Source organism: Pangasianodon hypophthalmus, chromosome 24, assembly GCF_027358585.1.
Source record: "Pangasianodon hypophthalmus isolate fPanHyp1 chromosome 24, fPanHyp1.pri, whole genome shotgun sequence".
NCBI lineage: Eukaryota > Metazoa > Chordata > Actinopteri > Siluriformes > Pangasiidae > Pangasianodon > Pangasianodon hypophthalmus.
Genome location: NC_069733.1, coordinates 14,679,120 through 14,695,307, shown reverse-complemented (window position 1 = coordinate 14,695,307; position 16,188 = coordinate 14,679,120). Strand labels below are relative to the sequence as shown.

The 16,188-nt window shown below is 38.1% G+C and overlaps 1 protein-coding gene across 4 annotated transcripts in view; it reads left to right on the top strand.

Annotated features, from left to right (window-relative positions):
• grin1b (glutamate receptor, ionotropic, N-methyl D-aspartate 1b) overlaps positions 1–8,776 on the top strand; it is a 32,513-nt gene extending 23,737 nt beyond the window's left edge. For 2 of the 4 annotated variants that reach the window (XM_026931222.3, XM_026931223.3), the window contains 2 exons: positions 2,864–2,974; positions 6,029–8,776. In XM_026931222.3, coding sequence (XP_026787023.1) covers positions 2,864–2,974; positions 6,029–6,094 — 177 coding nt within the window. In that variant the 3' untranslated portion in view covers positions 6,095–8,776. The remainder of the gene's footprint in view (positions 1–2,863; positions 2,975–6,028) is intronic. The other 2 variants (XM_026931224.3, XM_026931225.3) reach the window with 1 other exon arrangement.
• The last annotated feature ends 7,412 nt before the right edge of the window (positions 8,777–16,188 follow it).

Genomic DNA, 16,188 nt, shown 5'->3' with positions numbered 1-16,188 from the left:
ATTCCTTTTCTGTCTTCCACTGTGGGCATCATGAGGAAGCAGCTCCTTCATGCACTTCAACTAAACTGCTACTAAGCAAAGCAGTGCACACACAGACACACATACAGACACACATGGCACACACACACTATGGTGGAGTGGGGCAGACGCACGCTGGGTAGTGTTCAATCTGAAAGGCCATGCTAGCTGAATGTCTCAGTGGGGTTCCAGCAGGAATCAGAGACTCATCCTGCGTGTGTTCAGATCACTGTTCCTTCACCGCTGGCCTCTGGCTCTCTACACGCTGAGTCACCGGCCTACTCAACAGCAAAAAGCTGGTGCGAAACAGCATGGCCTGCCCTACTCACACGAAAAAGCCCAGCTGTGGTGCTGTAGAGGAACACAGTGTTCAAAGTACCCCTGAACATGTTAAAAAATAATGCAGAATTGTTAAATACATTTTGTTTAATATTTATTTAAGTGCCCATGAATTTACAAATGGTCTAGGAACATCTCTGCCCCTTCATGCTTATGAATAGACATGAATATGCAAATTAGGTATCATGAATATGCACGGTATGCAAACTGAGTCTTTATTAGCATCTGCATGTTTTCAGAGATTTTTAAAACAGCATCCAAACCTGCTGAAATTCAACGGTACCATAAAAACCATGGTTTTGTTCATCACAAATATTAGGCAATTTAGCTAACTAGTTAGCTTAGCTTGCAGGTTTTGTGGTTAAACGTGTCTGGGCATCATGTCATCCTTTAACAATTTACATATTGGGTTCAAATCTGTAGCCTTTTTTTAGATTACAAAGTGATCTCACATGTAATGCTCCAGAATTTATTATTATTATTTTTTTACAGAGGTACTAGGAAAGTCTGTTGTAAATGTAAAATGTAAAAATATGACTGTGTTAACCATGTGTCTGTCATCAGAATCAGCCAAACAAAAGGAGTGAATCATTTAAAAAAAAAAACGTTTTGGAGTTCAGGGGTACTTTAAAACTGTTTATTGATATAGCACTTATTTTCTACTCATTATCCATCAGGGAAAGATTTAAAAAATCTGCACAGCAACAAAGCCCACAGTTTTCTCTCAAGGTCATTTAGACATAAATATTAAAAGTTTGTACTTGATTGTCTTCCTCACGACATGTTTTGGCCTGAAGGCTTTTTACGCCTACCAAAGTCACTATGGTTAATATGCCTACACATTCTACCCACATGGAGACACAGGGCCAGCACTGATGAGAGTGTATAATTAGACTGCTCTTGGTCCACGAGGAAATCAGGATCTCGTTGTTTCTTTTTTCTTGTGATTTATGAGCTAAAGGAAAAAGACAACAAACCAGCAAATAAATGAATAATATGTGGATTCATATAAACACTGCACTATATGAACCAAACCTGTACATGAGATGAAACACATGTGGTGATTTTTTTGGGGCGTTAAAAAAGGAAAAGAAAATCTGCCCTCAAAACCCGAAAGTGTAAAGCTCATCCCATGGTGCGATACGAACCAGCTCGCCTCCCTCACACCGTGGCTTTCTGAATGCATGACTGCTCCGATCTGCCCCTGGCATTTGCACTTCAAACGGCGCATACCGGGTGCAGATCGAGAACCCATGCGCTCTGAGTCGGCTCTCCGGCACTGAGACACTGGCTCATCAGAGGGGTTTCAAAAGCAGCAGATGAAAGCACAGGCGCATGAAAGAAAGAACACGGTCATGCTTTCCCTGAGTTCTTCCACTGACCTACTGAAAAAAAGACTTGAAATGTCATCTTGGTTACACTGTGATGAATTGTGATGGAAAAGTCCTGCTCTTCTGCCTGAGAGAAAGAAAAATATATGATAGAAAAAAAGTATGACCCTTTCGAGTCAGAAATGTGCTCTTATTGTTATATTATTATAAATATTTTATAATAAAATGCACTTTATTCTACAGGCTTTTTCAGCTTGCTTATTAGAGTTTCCTATAATTGGCAACACAAGGTCAATCATGTAATCCTGTGCAGATGATAATAATGATTAGCATGCTAGTCATTCTCAAATACTGTGAAATAAAGTGCAATTGCAATTTTTCAGTCGAAGGAAGTGTCCACTAGATGGATTCAGGGTCCGGTAGCCCCCAAACCAGGTCTGAATTCTGTAAAGGACAGTACCGGACAAGGTCAACTGCCATGTCATTCATTTTGCATTTCCTTTCGGTTCCATGTACTGCATGTCCTCTGGTTGAAGTCACTCCCCCTCCTCCCTGGTATTATCCTACCCCCTCTTATGAGCCCTCACACCCCCCCTTAGCCCTCCCAGCCATTATACTCAACCCCGGGTATAATGCAATGGGACCGTCTTGAGTTTCGATTTAGATTCTTTTCTTTCAATTGGTTGTCCATTCCCCACCCCTCCTCCATGAAACGAACCACTTCTACCTTTACAAAACAAAAAGCTGCTTATTTCTGTCTTTATTGCTTCTCATTTTGCTCATTTGCTTCGCTAATGCTTTTTGCTTTCCATTGCTAAGAAATAACTGGGGAGGGCTCTAATCTGAATCATGCCATCCTCAGTAGTGGTCTTCCCCCCTCGAGAGCCTGAGGATTGTATGGTACGAGTAGACTTTTAAGTATTAATATAGTGCTTATAAGTGTCCTTTTTGCTCTGTAGAAGCCTAAGGCTGCATGAAAGCACTATGTCAGGATGGAGATGCTGAGTGAACAGGAGACGCCATGTTCCTCACATGACGGCGGTTAAGAAAAAAAAAAACACTCAGCTGTAGTAATATTAGTATTAGTATTAGGTTAGTAGTATTAGTAGGATAATAGTGGTAGTAGTAGATTGGACGCAAATAATTGTTCTACATATACTGTATATTTATTTTAGGATAGGAAAAGTGGTAGAGCAGAGCCCGACCCCAAAAAGAAAGCCTCTTTTAGGTCCATCAGTACCAACCTGGCCTCCAACATCAAGAGACGTAGGTCCTCCAAAGACACGGTAAGGAGATGAAGAAATGACACCCTGCCCTGTACTTCTTAACCATTTCTGATTCTATCTATCTATCTATCTATCTAATTCCTCTTTCCTGTTCCTCTGGCTTCTTCTCTCGCTCGCTCTCTTCCTGTCACCTCCTCCATCCCTCTTCGCAAAAAAACGAACGTTCTCATCTCAGACTCTCTCTCCACCCCTCACACATGGAGTTACGGTCATGGCCACGTGTCTGTCAGTCAGCCATCAGTGCTCCATCCAGACATTTGTTTGGGAAAGCCCAATCAGGGAACAACGTATTGAGTATAGTCATAGGGAGTATATGAGTTTAGGGGTTGTGGGTTATGACCTCGTAAGGTAGTCCCTCCTACAGGAGGCTAAGCTAGACTCTCCTTTAAAGCCTGTGCTGGACTTTCTCCTGCGCCTAACCTGGATGGGACTTTAAGTTGATGCTCTTACATTTTTATTTTGTTTTAATTTTCATCCTTTCTTTATATGTGTGCCTTGTCTTCCCTTTCACTGCTCAGTCTTGTTAACAAAAGCGTATTTCTGTGTTTTTTCCACCTCCCTTGTATTCTCCCATTTTATGTGGTCGATGTCACACACATTCCATGGTTAATTAAAGAAAACCAGCTAAAGAAAACCAAAAAATAGCACGTAACTCTAAAATCACCTTGGTTATTCCCAAAGCAGGGTCTGTTTTTAACCTTCAGGTGTTTTCTTTGCAGCCTTATTGACTCAAGCCCATCCTTCAGTTCTTTCCACAGAGGAGTACAAGCTGATAGACGTCCCTTTATATTTGCGCCAATCTTTGAATCTTCCTACAGGTTCAGAATGGGACAGATCTCACAATAACAATCATCATTATTTCTGGTTCTCTCTTGCTTTACTCTTTTGTCTTTTAGGTACCACTGTCTTCAATTTTTAGGTTTGATGTTCTGGTTCTGACTGTCAACATTCTGGAGCATTGTTGGGTTTTTTTTCTTTATCTCTAAAATTTTCACATTTACATGTGAAATGATGCCTGCTTTATTTTTTCCATTAAAACATCCAACATAGGAGTGGTCTCCATGTTCCTTTTATCGTCGACTTTGAAAACTCTCAAATCCTTTGCATTTGAGAGTACAGTCAAATAAATTGAAAAACTTCCCCCATCTGGATACAAGGAATAGAAAATGAGGAAAGGCAGAAATGTGCTATTATTATATTTAAGGCTTATGATGTTTCTAGAAATATAGGACTGTAGATTCATTCAGGTCACATGTAGAATGCAGGAAAGAGTTCATCAGAAGTACAAACAATACAAAAATCCTGTCTCTTTAGACAGATGTTTACCCATCTCAGTCCTAATCATCCTTTTTCTTTTATATCAGTGTGTTTCTTTATAAATGGATTTGAATGGACTTGTAAATGTCGGTGTCTACGCCACATGCCACACTGCCTCTCTCCTCTTTATCAGCATGACTCCTGTGGTTGTTGTTGTAGAAGTAGACTCGTGATGTTCACCTGTCTGTAGACAGGTGGCGCTGTAGGCTGTGATTGGGAATGCTCACACTACAAACATGGTCATCAGTGAGGCCACCCACCACCCCATGCTGCCCTGCCCGCTTTTACCTCCACTGTAAAAGACGCTGAGAAAAAAACATTCACATTTAAGGGTCAAAGACGAATCAGGCTTGCACTTTCACTCTTGTACTCGTAGATAACAATGGTACTAGCTTGCTAAAGGGTCCTCACTTTGTCCCTTACAGGGAACCCTTGAAGGTTCTATGTAGAACCCTACAACAGTGTGTTTCCCTATCGGAAAAGGATCCGAACAGAACTCTTTCATGTAGCTAGAACTCGTACCTACACAAAGAACTCTTGAGGAAACCTTTTTTAAAAAGTGCACTTTTACTGACTCAGAATTATAAACAGAAACTGCTGAAAAGTGATAAATTAAAAATTCTACACTCTTAGAAGGTAAATCTAAAACGTTCCTTAGTTGGGTTCCAAATAGAGCCAACCATCCTTTATCCAAAAAGTTCTTAAGGTTGTCTCACGGGGAACCTTTAAAGGTTCTATGTACAACCCTGCAACAGAGGGTTTCCTTATCAGAAAAGGTTCCAAAAAAGAAATAAAATGAATATTAAAATAAAGATTCTGTAGGATTTTCTTGACATCTTCTTGGAAGCCATGGTCCACAAACAGCTTACAAAGCATGTACGGGATCTCACTGTCACAACATGTCAATCAGGGGAGGGATATAAAAGATTTTTTTTTTTCCAAAACATTAGATCATCATCAAGTGGAGAAAGGGTGGCTAGACGGAAACCTCCAAGCCTGCCTAAATCACCTCAACCCATGTAGCAAAATGTGTTATGGTCTGATGAGACCAAGGTAGAACTTTTCAGGCATATTTCTAAAAGTTGGAACCTGTTTTCTATGAGTGTAGCTTTTCTTTTTTCCGTAAACCTCGTTTCATCTTTGACCCATAAATAAGAAACCTTTTTAAAATATCTTCCACTGTAATATGTAATCAATGTATTAAATGGTCAGGGAAAATAAATGATGTAAAATCAATAATCTAAAAGGTTATGTTGCAATAATGTTGACCGTTAATGACATTTCGGTGCTCTGTGTTTCTGCTCTTGTGTTTAATTAGGACGGTTACTATAGTGATCATACTTCTGAGTTATTGGTAAATTATTAGCTAAGGGCTGGGAGACACGAGCTCTTGCATTATATCATTCCTCTGAGAGACATTTCTAGACCAAGTGCAAGATGTATTGTGCTGTGTTAATGAGTTCTTGTGCAATTTTAGCTGTTCACTGTACATTTTAAATAAAAAAAAAAAAAAAAGCATACTAATAAGGTTCAAAGAGAAGTCCAAAACGTCCTCAGCATGTTTGACATTTAGTAATTCCACATTTAGTCTGGGGCAAATACAGCCTGTGGTGGAAATGGGATTTGTCTCACTAATGAAAAATTACTACTAAATGGCCAAATGAAGCTATTTACGCATTAATGTTAATAGGAACAATTATTATTCCTGTCGTGTTTTTTTCTCCCCTTCGTCTGTAGCCATATCCCACGGACATCACCGGCCAGCTCAACCTGTCCGACCCCTCCGTCAGCACGGTGGTGTGAACGCAGACAAGGGTGTGAAAAAAAGAGAGCTAGACATAACGAGAGTGCGACAGGGAGACTAGAAAAGGAGGAGATGGTTGGCGGGGGTTGACTGAAATTGTGCCAGACCTGCTGATCCCTTTGTATCAACAACGTCACCGTCTGAGCCAACAACATGCTCATCTGAACAAAACAAACAAAGAAACACAATCCTGCACCTTCCTCCATCCTCCTCCTCCATCCTCCTCCCCAGGCCTCTGCGAACATGCCCAGGACACGACTGTGACACGTGAAAGAAACTGCCAAAAAAAAAATTAAAAAAATAAGCAGCCCTAGGAGCTCAAACGTACTGCCGCAATACGCCCTCACATTTCCCACACACGGAAACACCCAGCTTCATTTTCCCACATTTTCTACACTCATAAAGCATGCTAATAGCTGAAGAAGTTCTTCAAAAATTATTAGAAAATTAGTTCTATTTATCATAGGCTTGGCTATCATACTTGCAGATTCATTCAGTGGTCACTCTACCTCCACTTCTCCGCATATTAAAATATATGTAGCTGATTTAAACACTAACTTTTACTAAGTTTCATGTTTCATTTGCAAGGACATTTTTGTATATTGTACATTGCTGATGTAAAATATACCTCTGATTGCTATTTGTATTGTTATTAGACTAGGCAATAGATAAACGATACATGTAGAGTAGATTAAAGGATAAATCCACCCTGAACGATTTGTATACTAACCTTAATAATTAACATGATCTTCAATAACGTCTTGTAATGAACTTTTTCATCACGTTCATCTTTTTCCACTTTGGTTTTCTATTTTACCCACAATGCAGTTTGACTACCTGATAATAGTGTTTTAGTGGGATTTAGCCCTTGTTTTAAATCCACCTAAAGAGAGCGATGCAGCGGCGCTTTAGTCCTTTAGTCCATCCAGCTGTCTCACATCCAAATCTGTACACTCTGCTCAAACAGATCAGCTTCGAAAGCTTTAACTTTCATGCTAATACAGACATCACTGTTTCCCATCTCCAAGATCGCTAACTAGCAGAGCTGAGACTAGTATAGCTGCATTCCATTGTGGAACTTTGAGTCCAATGTTTGCACCAACGTCTCTACTAATTCTGTGTTGGATTTCTCATTAATATGATATTAAATGTAGAACAATGGTGAGTGAAAAAAGAAGCTCTTGCTCTTTTTTTTTTTTTTTCTTTTACAAGCTAACAGCTAAACCTGATCATTTATCATTTATGTTTGAGAAGGTTTAATTTTTTTCTCCTATTAAACACCATTGTAACCACACTAGCAACATCAGAACAACAAACAACAGCTAACTTCCCACAAAAATAACGAGAATACAGCACCAACCAACAAACTAGCACTAGAATCGCTAATCACGTCAAAAATATTTTGATATAAATGTTTAATAAGGTTCAGGGTGGAGCTTTCCTTTATGCACTACTGTAAATAATGCTGTAGATATTATTCAGGTCCTTGTATCCTGCAGTTTTCGAATCATGTCACTCTCTCCATTGCCTTCTCCAAAAAAAACATTTTGCTGATGTGATCTGGATCTGTTAAGCCAACAAAACTGTGGATCAATTTACTTTTCTCTGGTTTTTTTTTTCTATGTAATTTTTTTCATGTGCTCCAATCTTTCTTAACAATAAGTCAAGTGATCAAGTCTTTTTAGAAAGTGCAAAATGTAGCAGATTTTTTAAAAAAAATAAGCTTTGAGACTCAATGAACAAATGAAAGGGATCCAAAAAGTGGCGTAAAATCTAATAAAGCAGCTATTATTACAGGATGTTTTGAGTAGAGGGTTTTAATATTTAATTCTGCTTGAAATTCTCTGTAATAATTTCTGTAGTGTAGTGTGACGTCCATCTTCTACCCAAAGGGTACCTTTCATATTACAAACAGGATTGTGTGTTAATGTAATCGGTGTTGTATTATGGTTGTTTATTGATATAGATGGCGGTGGAAGTAATATTACATTTCTGCGTTCCTTTAATCAGCTTCAGCTTTTGCTTTCTGGGCTAAATGGTCAACTACAGGAAGATCGTTTGCATTCTGTGACTTGTACTAGTACACACGGTGAATGGTAGTGATGCTAGGACACCGTATAGCACTTTTGTCTTAAAACAATCTTTCCGAGGGCTTTGATGTGAAAATATATTTTGTAAGCTGGGAATGTTACATGAAGTGTTTAATTTATTAATTTTTTTCTTTTCTTTTTTTTTTTTGCTGAGGTTCTACAGAATAAGTGGACCTTTGTACGCTGTCAGTACGCTGCCAAGCTTGTACTGTGAAATTCCTGCAATGCTTCAAGCATTTGAGTATAGTCAATTGAAATGAAGTACGAGCAATGGATAAATATGCTTTCCTGATTTATCAGATAAAGAGAAATGATATTTATTGTGATAGTAGTGGAAATCCTTGAGGATGCACTACAGATCTGAGGAATAATGTGCTAATATATTTAAAAAAAAAACAGCAAAGGCAGATCAGAAACAAACAGCTATGTAACCTGTCCAATCTGACACAAACATTGTGATTTTGTGAATCTCTAGACAATTTTAATATAGATACAGCCAGGTCTTGTTGATTTTTATCACCAAATGTGCTTTTGAAGGCCAGTCCTATTCTGTGAGATGATAAAAAAATAAATATATATGTTCAAAACTTATACTCTCATGTGCCAATAAAAATATATAAGATGCAAAACTGGTTTGAATTATTCTTTAAGCTGGCAGGTTCACTGTTCCCTGCACATTGCTTAGGGAAGTGGTTTCTAGTTTCAGTATGTGAGCAAATCAATGCGATATTTAATTCATACTGAGGTTCTTGTGGAGTTTCTCACAGTTTTATGCCACAGGCGAGTTACAAATGTTCAGGAGAGGGACAGTATTGGGGTTACAACATAATGATTAGATGAAAAAGTGGGTGGCTTTATTTAACCTTTAGCTCCTACAGTGATTTATATATACAAATCCGGGACTTTGTGTATGCAGTATGTTCACATCTATATACAGTGTAGGCTTACTTCAAGCCAAGTTAAATCAAGTACTTTTTATTTCCAGTCAGAGTTTATTTTAACTCTTTTTTTGTAGGAAGCATGATCAGAAGAGAGTGAAAAAAGAGAGCTGCTTTCTTATAATAAAATAATAAAATATTATTATATACAAGAAGGTAAGAACAGTTAGAATAGGTGGAATAAATAAAAATCATAAATAAAATAAGATGAATTATACAATTAAAATTTGATTCTAAATGAATGTGCATACAATTTTAAGAATATTTTTAAACAATTTCTTCATTTAACTCACCTTTATTTATATAAATGAATTAAACAATTTAAAAAAGGTCAAAGATAAAACCACAGATGACAAGACAGGACAAAAATAGAAGACTCAATGCTACAGACCTTAAAGAGACTCAGATGTGAGAAAACTATGCTTTTAAATTGGATTAAAAATGTATATTACGGGGGATGCCTTTATTAAAAAAAAAGAAAAGAGAAAAAGCTGTTCCATAATCACATTTAATCCTCTTTTGAATGCACAGAATAGTTTAAAATCAATTGCTTAGATGCTCTTGAGGTTGAATTTGTGCAGAGGAGGTTATGATTTGGTGTCATGCCATGCAGAGATTTAAAACTAAATAATTTTTTTTTTTTTTCGTTTTGCATAGCTATGTATATTATTTGATAGGGCTCATATATATATATATATATATATATATATATATATATATATATATATATATATATATATATATATATATATATATATACAATACAAATAAACAATAAATGATAAAAATGCACATAAACAGATATAATAAGTAATCCATGTGAACAGGGACAGAAATTAATACACAGTTTGCTTTATTCTCGCTTTAACTGACAACAGTTGCAATCATATTTGCAAATATCTATTTGCAACATGGCTTGTGTTGACATTTAAATTCGAAATCACAATTTTTCATCAGGGACTGCAGGGAGCAATCATCTACATCCCTCAACACTGTGTCTATGTTGTGTTGTCAAATGAATATAGAACAATAAGACATAACACTTTTGTATTGCTGTCATCCAGGAAGTTTTGATCTGAGGAGACACAAAGGAGATGACTCAAAGCTACTTGTTGTTTCCAAAGGCTCGATCTATACTGAGTTTGTCTTTTGAGCCTTTATTTGAATATTATTATGAAATGCAGACAGCATCAAAGGTTTACAGGTATGATTTTTAAGAAGACCATTCTTAAGGGTCAGTGTGTGTCATGGCTGAGCAGCCAAAAGCAATCAAAGGGGTGGAGTCAGAGTCTCTGTGTGCGTGTGTCTGTCTTTTTTTTTGACCTGTTGAAGAGTCCAAATGTACCAGACCAAATCTGCACAGACAGTGGACACGTCCTAAACCACCTCCCTACACTGCAGACAGGATCAAGCCCAATCTGTGTGTGGAGACAAGCAGTGAGGTAGGACTTCATTATTTCTGCTTCTGCCTTTAATATGTTCAGTACAGATGGATGAAGCTGTAAAATAAATCAGCAGTGTGAAGTGACAGCACAAGCTGTGCAGGCTGCTCGTGTCATGGCAATATGGCTGAGTGGTGCTCGCTGACCGAGTTGTCAAAGTGACACTTGAGAGGACTGAGCCGTTCCTCAGGCAACGGATGTACTCCCTTGCAAAGGTGAAATGCAGTGACTACAAATGATTTCAGCTAGAAAAGTTACTTCATATGCAGTTACTGAATCTGAATAAGTGCATTGCCTCTTATCTACTCACAAGACATTTGGGTGGATGCTTAATGGCACTGCATTGTGAAAATTTCATTTCCGTGTGTATTTTTAGACCATTGGGAGATGCAGCAACACCGAGAAATTGTGACATCAGTGAAACCTCATGCAGTTTTTTCATTTCAGCATGGACAAAAACTTTTTGCAGCCAGGGACTTCTTTAACTGTAAAATAAATTCTACCCATCCCTACAACCCAGATTTGACCTCTCTTTCTGTCTTTTTAACTACTCAAAAATGTTATATGACCCTCTAGTGCATACATATTTGCTTCTCAATTTTTTCAAAGAACACTGTTAGTTTTCTTTTGTCTAAAGACAACAAATTGGCCATCCACTTTGGATCTGCCTAAAATCATCACCAGAAAGCTACAACTAAGGTACATCTACCATTCAACATTGAAAACACTGAGCTTGTTGAGTGTGTGAGTTGCAGGATGTTTATTCACCCTTCTACCATTGTTAATAATAGCTCTATTTGTGATAAGTGCATATTAGTTAGCTCTCTAATGGAGAGGATTGCAGCAGTAGAGGTGCGCATTCAGATGCTAGAGTAAGGGATAGCGAGAGCGAGAACAACATAAATTCAGAAGGGGAATGTCTGGGTGCCTTAGGCAGAGGTAGTGAACCCTCAACTCCGGCATTAGAGCCTTTACAGCAGGGCAAATGGGTGACAACTCAATGGAATAATCGCAAAGCCAAGCTAACGCTAAGGTTCACCCACAAGGGCACCACTCCTCTCCCATTCATGTGTTAAAGAGGTTTGCTTTCCACAGTGAAGCATTCGCTGAGAAGCCTGTTGGGGTTTTAGGCAAGCAGTTTTCAAAGATAGTTATCCAGGTATAATCAGATATGCCTTCATCAGCAAGAGGTTACTAAGAGTAGCATTGTAGAGTTGTGTAAATTAGCGAAGGCGATGTCCAATACTGTTACAGTATATAGCCTTGCACATAGCTTACCTAATGTTATTGACAGTTGAAGTAGTTTTGAGGGCTGGTCTTTTAGGGCAGGATGGTATAAATCCTACTTGGAAGGTGCTGCTCACATTTGTTGCAGCATAGCTCATAGTCTTACAACAAGCCTAGTTAATCGGTGACAATAAGACAAGAGGTTGTAGTAGAGCAGTTAGGCTCAGGCTTGCATAGGAATAACATTCATGAAATCTTTCAGTCAGGATTTAGGCTTCATCACAGTACTGAAACAGTACTGGTTAAAGTGGTAAATGGCCTGTGTTGCTTGATCTTGCTTGTGTTGCTTGATCTTAGTGCAGCTTTTGATACCGGAGCTCATAATAGTCTTCTGGATAGACTAGAAAATGTTTTTGGTGTCAAGGGAATGGCTCTCTGCTGGCTCAGGTCTTATTTCACTGATTTCGATCAGTTTGTAGATGTAAATGGTGACTCCTCTATGCATAGTAAAGTACAGTTTGGTGTTCCACAAGGCTCTGTTTTGGGCCCACTGCTCTCTTCTTTATATATGCTACCTCTGGATACAATTATTCTTAAACATGGTATTAGCTTACACTGCTATGCCGATGACACACAGCTACATTTTTTAGCAAGGCCAGATGACAGACACCAGCTTAACAAAGTTGAGGAATGTGTAAAAGACATTAGACATTGGATGCTAATTAATTTTCTCCTACTGAATTCTGACAAGACAGAAATATTTCTACTAGGACCCCAGGCAGCTAGAAATAAGCTTTGGCCTTTCAGTTACACCATGTGTAGCAGTGAACAACCTTGGTGTGATTATTGACTCCAGTCTTTCAGTTGAAGCTCATGTAGGTAATATTACTAGAACAGCCTTTTTCATCTCATAAATATTGAATAAGATGAGAAATATAATGTTAATACAAAATGCAGAAAAACTAGTTCATTCGTTACCTCTAGGTTGGACTATTGTAACGCCGTGCTCTCTGGATGTTCCAGTAGGTGCATAGACAAGCACCAGTTAGACCAGAATGGAGCAGCCAGAGTCCTTACTAGAACCAGAAGATTTGAACATTTCACCCTAATTTTATGATCAGCTGTGGCTGCTTCAATCAAAATGTGCAGGCTCTTTGTTGGTACCTAGCATAATGAAGACTACAGCAGAGGTTGCTGTGGATGGTAAAACATGGATACCCTAAAGATGACTTTGGATGGTCTTACTTGGACAGCCTAATGATTGCACCTTCTGAAAATTACACACAAATCACATTCGCTATACAGTGGAAAATTTCACCTGGACACTATAGCCTTAAAGCTAAAATACTAATGAAATTTGTACTATATGTCTTGACTAATGTCTTGACTCTATAGTATATAGTAGTAAAAGAGTAATGATTTTTCAATCTCACTATCTGGTGACACCCGGAAGAGGATGCCTTGTCATTTTGGTTTCTCGGAAGGTTTCTTGCTCATGTCATCTGAGGGAGTTTTTCCTTTCCATCTTCGCCTCTGGCTTGCTCATTGGGGATAAATCTAAATTTGTATTTGGATTTCTGTAAAGCTGCTTTGTGACAATATCAGTTGTTCAAAGAGCTATATAAATAAAATTGAATTGAAATGAATTGAATTGGGCTGACAGAGCTCACTAGCAGTGAGGAGCCCTACATCAAATTGAATGCTAACATGTTGTACTAAATCTAAACAACACATTAGCCTATTACATGGAAGCTTACACCCGTGGCCCCCACCAGAACAGTTTTCACAGGAATAACCGCTCCTTGTTTTGCCGCTAATTTGCCGTAGGGTTCTCATTACTCATTTTAAGCTTCACTGCGCCCTTTTTCAAACATTAATTTTGTGTCAAAATTATTTTGTGTCAAAAATTAATTTTGTGTCAAAATTATCGCACAATTTTTCAAAATTGACAGTGAAGGAAATTCCTAATCACTAAATATTCCTAATCCTAAAACTGTAAGTGCTAAGTTTTGCTCTTTCATGTCATTTCATTCCCTTCGAAGTTGTTCTGTTTGATGCCTGACAAATTATGTGTGATACTTTTGACAGAAATTTAATTCCATAGTAGGACCACACCTTGATGACATCACCAAAGTGTGGACTTGCTGTGAAAGGAAAACACCACAAAGACTAGAAGTTACTTCAGGACCAGGATTGAGAAACACCGTTGTAAACTGAAATCTGTGACTGCATGTTTATATATAAACATGCAGTCACAGATTTCAGTTTACAACGGTGTTTCTCCTGTGTGTATTCCTAGCTATTTTCATCTAGTTAGAGGGTTTATGCTGCTTGAAATTTATGATTGCATGTTTATATATAAACATGCAATCATAAATTTCAAGCAGCATAAACCCTCTAACTAGATGAAAATAGCTAGGAATACACATTACAGGCTTATAGATATAGTCAAATCTGGTGCACACTGCACACACGATCTTACAATGTGTTTTTGCAGGCTTTTCATTCTGCTTTTTTGCCCTATCCTCTTGATTTCTCTGCAGGTGAGCCGGTAAAACCTGAACCATGAGCAAGCCACAGAGCTCAGTTCATGCTGGAGATGTCCCTACCACTTCACCACCCCCTCCCTCTGAGTCACCGCTTAAAACATGGCTCTGGAGATACAAACATTTAGGTTCTCATCTGGACAAACAGTGCCTCCTGGTGGTGGCTCTGGTCCTGGTGGCTCTGTTTGTCATGGTTCTGCTTCTGCTGTGGAACTATCAGTGCTTCATGGTCACAAGAATGTGCCAGGATGAGGAGGATGGATCTGAGTATGCCCGCTTTAACACGGATATGAGGAGGCCTTCTTTTACATAGAGGAGCTTGAGAGAAGGACAGAAAGATTCATTCAAAATGGATAGAGAAAGACATTTTCTGTTTGAGATTTGTAGTTTCTAGGGATGCACCAATCCCACCATTGTTTTCAGCATGATACCAATATCAGAGTTTTGAGAACCCTGATACTGATCTACTCTTGTGTGGTGGCTGTGTGCTTTAATACTATTTTTGTTCTCTGTTCAAATGGAACAGTCAATTTGTATAGCACTAACAATAGATATCATCCCAAAGCAGTTTTATAGAAATCTGGAGATTTATATTTAGATCCCTGCTGAGCAAGCCAGAGGCAACAGCAAGGAAAACTCCTTAAGATGAACCCTTCAGTGGAACCAGATGCAAAATGAAACCCATCCTCTTCTTGAGGAAGAAGGGAATAACTTCTACAGATAACGCTCCTCTCAGATTTTAGTGCTACTCTTTTTTTCAACATTTACATTCATTTATTTGGTGGATTATAAATTATAAATTTACATTATAAATGTGGATATTTATTAGGTTATTAGTTTCCTATAGGGATTCCACTTAGAAACCATTTCTGATTTAACAATCCAATGTGTAGGGTTTTACATAGAACCTTTAACGCCTCCACCAGAGGGACAAACTGAAGAACCCTGAAGGCTGAGTTAACCTTTGTACAATGTAAGTCCCAGGTAGGAACTATTAAATGCTGTTATGCCCCAGCTCTGTTCAATGCTTGCTTCTGAATGGTCAGATATTGTTGATTAATTTCCTAGAACAACAGTTTGGATAGTAGTTCCAGCTGCAAGGCAACTCACAGGTTTATATTAATGCGCTTATTTGTCTATAGCTGTAATAACATAAGTGATTACAGGAACTAACTTGTATTCACGGACATTCCAAAACATTAAACGTAACTATAAACAGATATAATGTACACCGTGTCATTCTTAAACCTGTGGAGCTGGCAAATAGTTGTAGTGTAAAAACACTTGTTATTGTATAGTAATCAACATTGTTGATGAGTTTCCTATAACAGCGTGTCCTGAAGTGGTTTATTCCTTACTTAAGTTTTGACCAAATAATCAGAAACAAATTAAAATGTACGCTCTTACAAAAAAAGAGTTCAAAGTAGAACCCTTTAACTATCCAATGAAGGTTTGAGAAACAATTTTTGTGTGGAAGAACAACTACAAATTGACCATTATGTGGTGCTCTACATTCAACCACATATTGCATGGTTAAAATGCAGCACGATTCATAGTGCTGTGTGGTTATAAAGCGTCTGCTCTTACTTGCAGGAAGATAAAAGGTCATGCACGCCAGCATAAATGCAGATAACTCCAGTAATGACTGAACTGACTTGAAGAGGTTTGTAAACATAAATGTAGCCTGAAGCATTCAAGTTCCATTGATTTTTTTTCTTTAACCATGCTCTAAAATGTCCTCAGGGTAAAGCAGAATAATGGTTGAATAGCTTTTAAGTGATCCTGTGTAAAGCAATTTACAACAGTTTCCTTTTTTTTTTTTGTTATTGTCACCAAGAGTCAGTACGTTC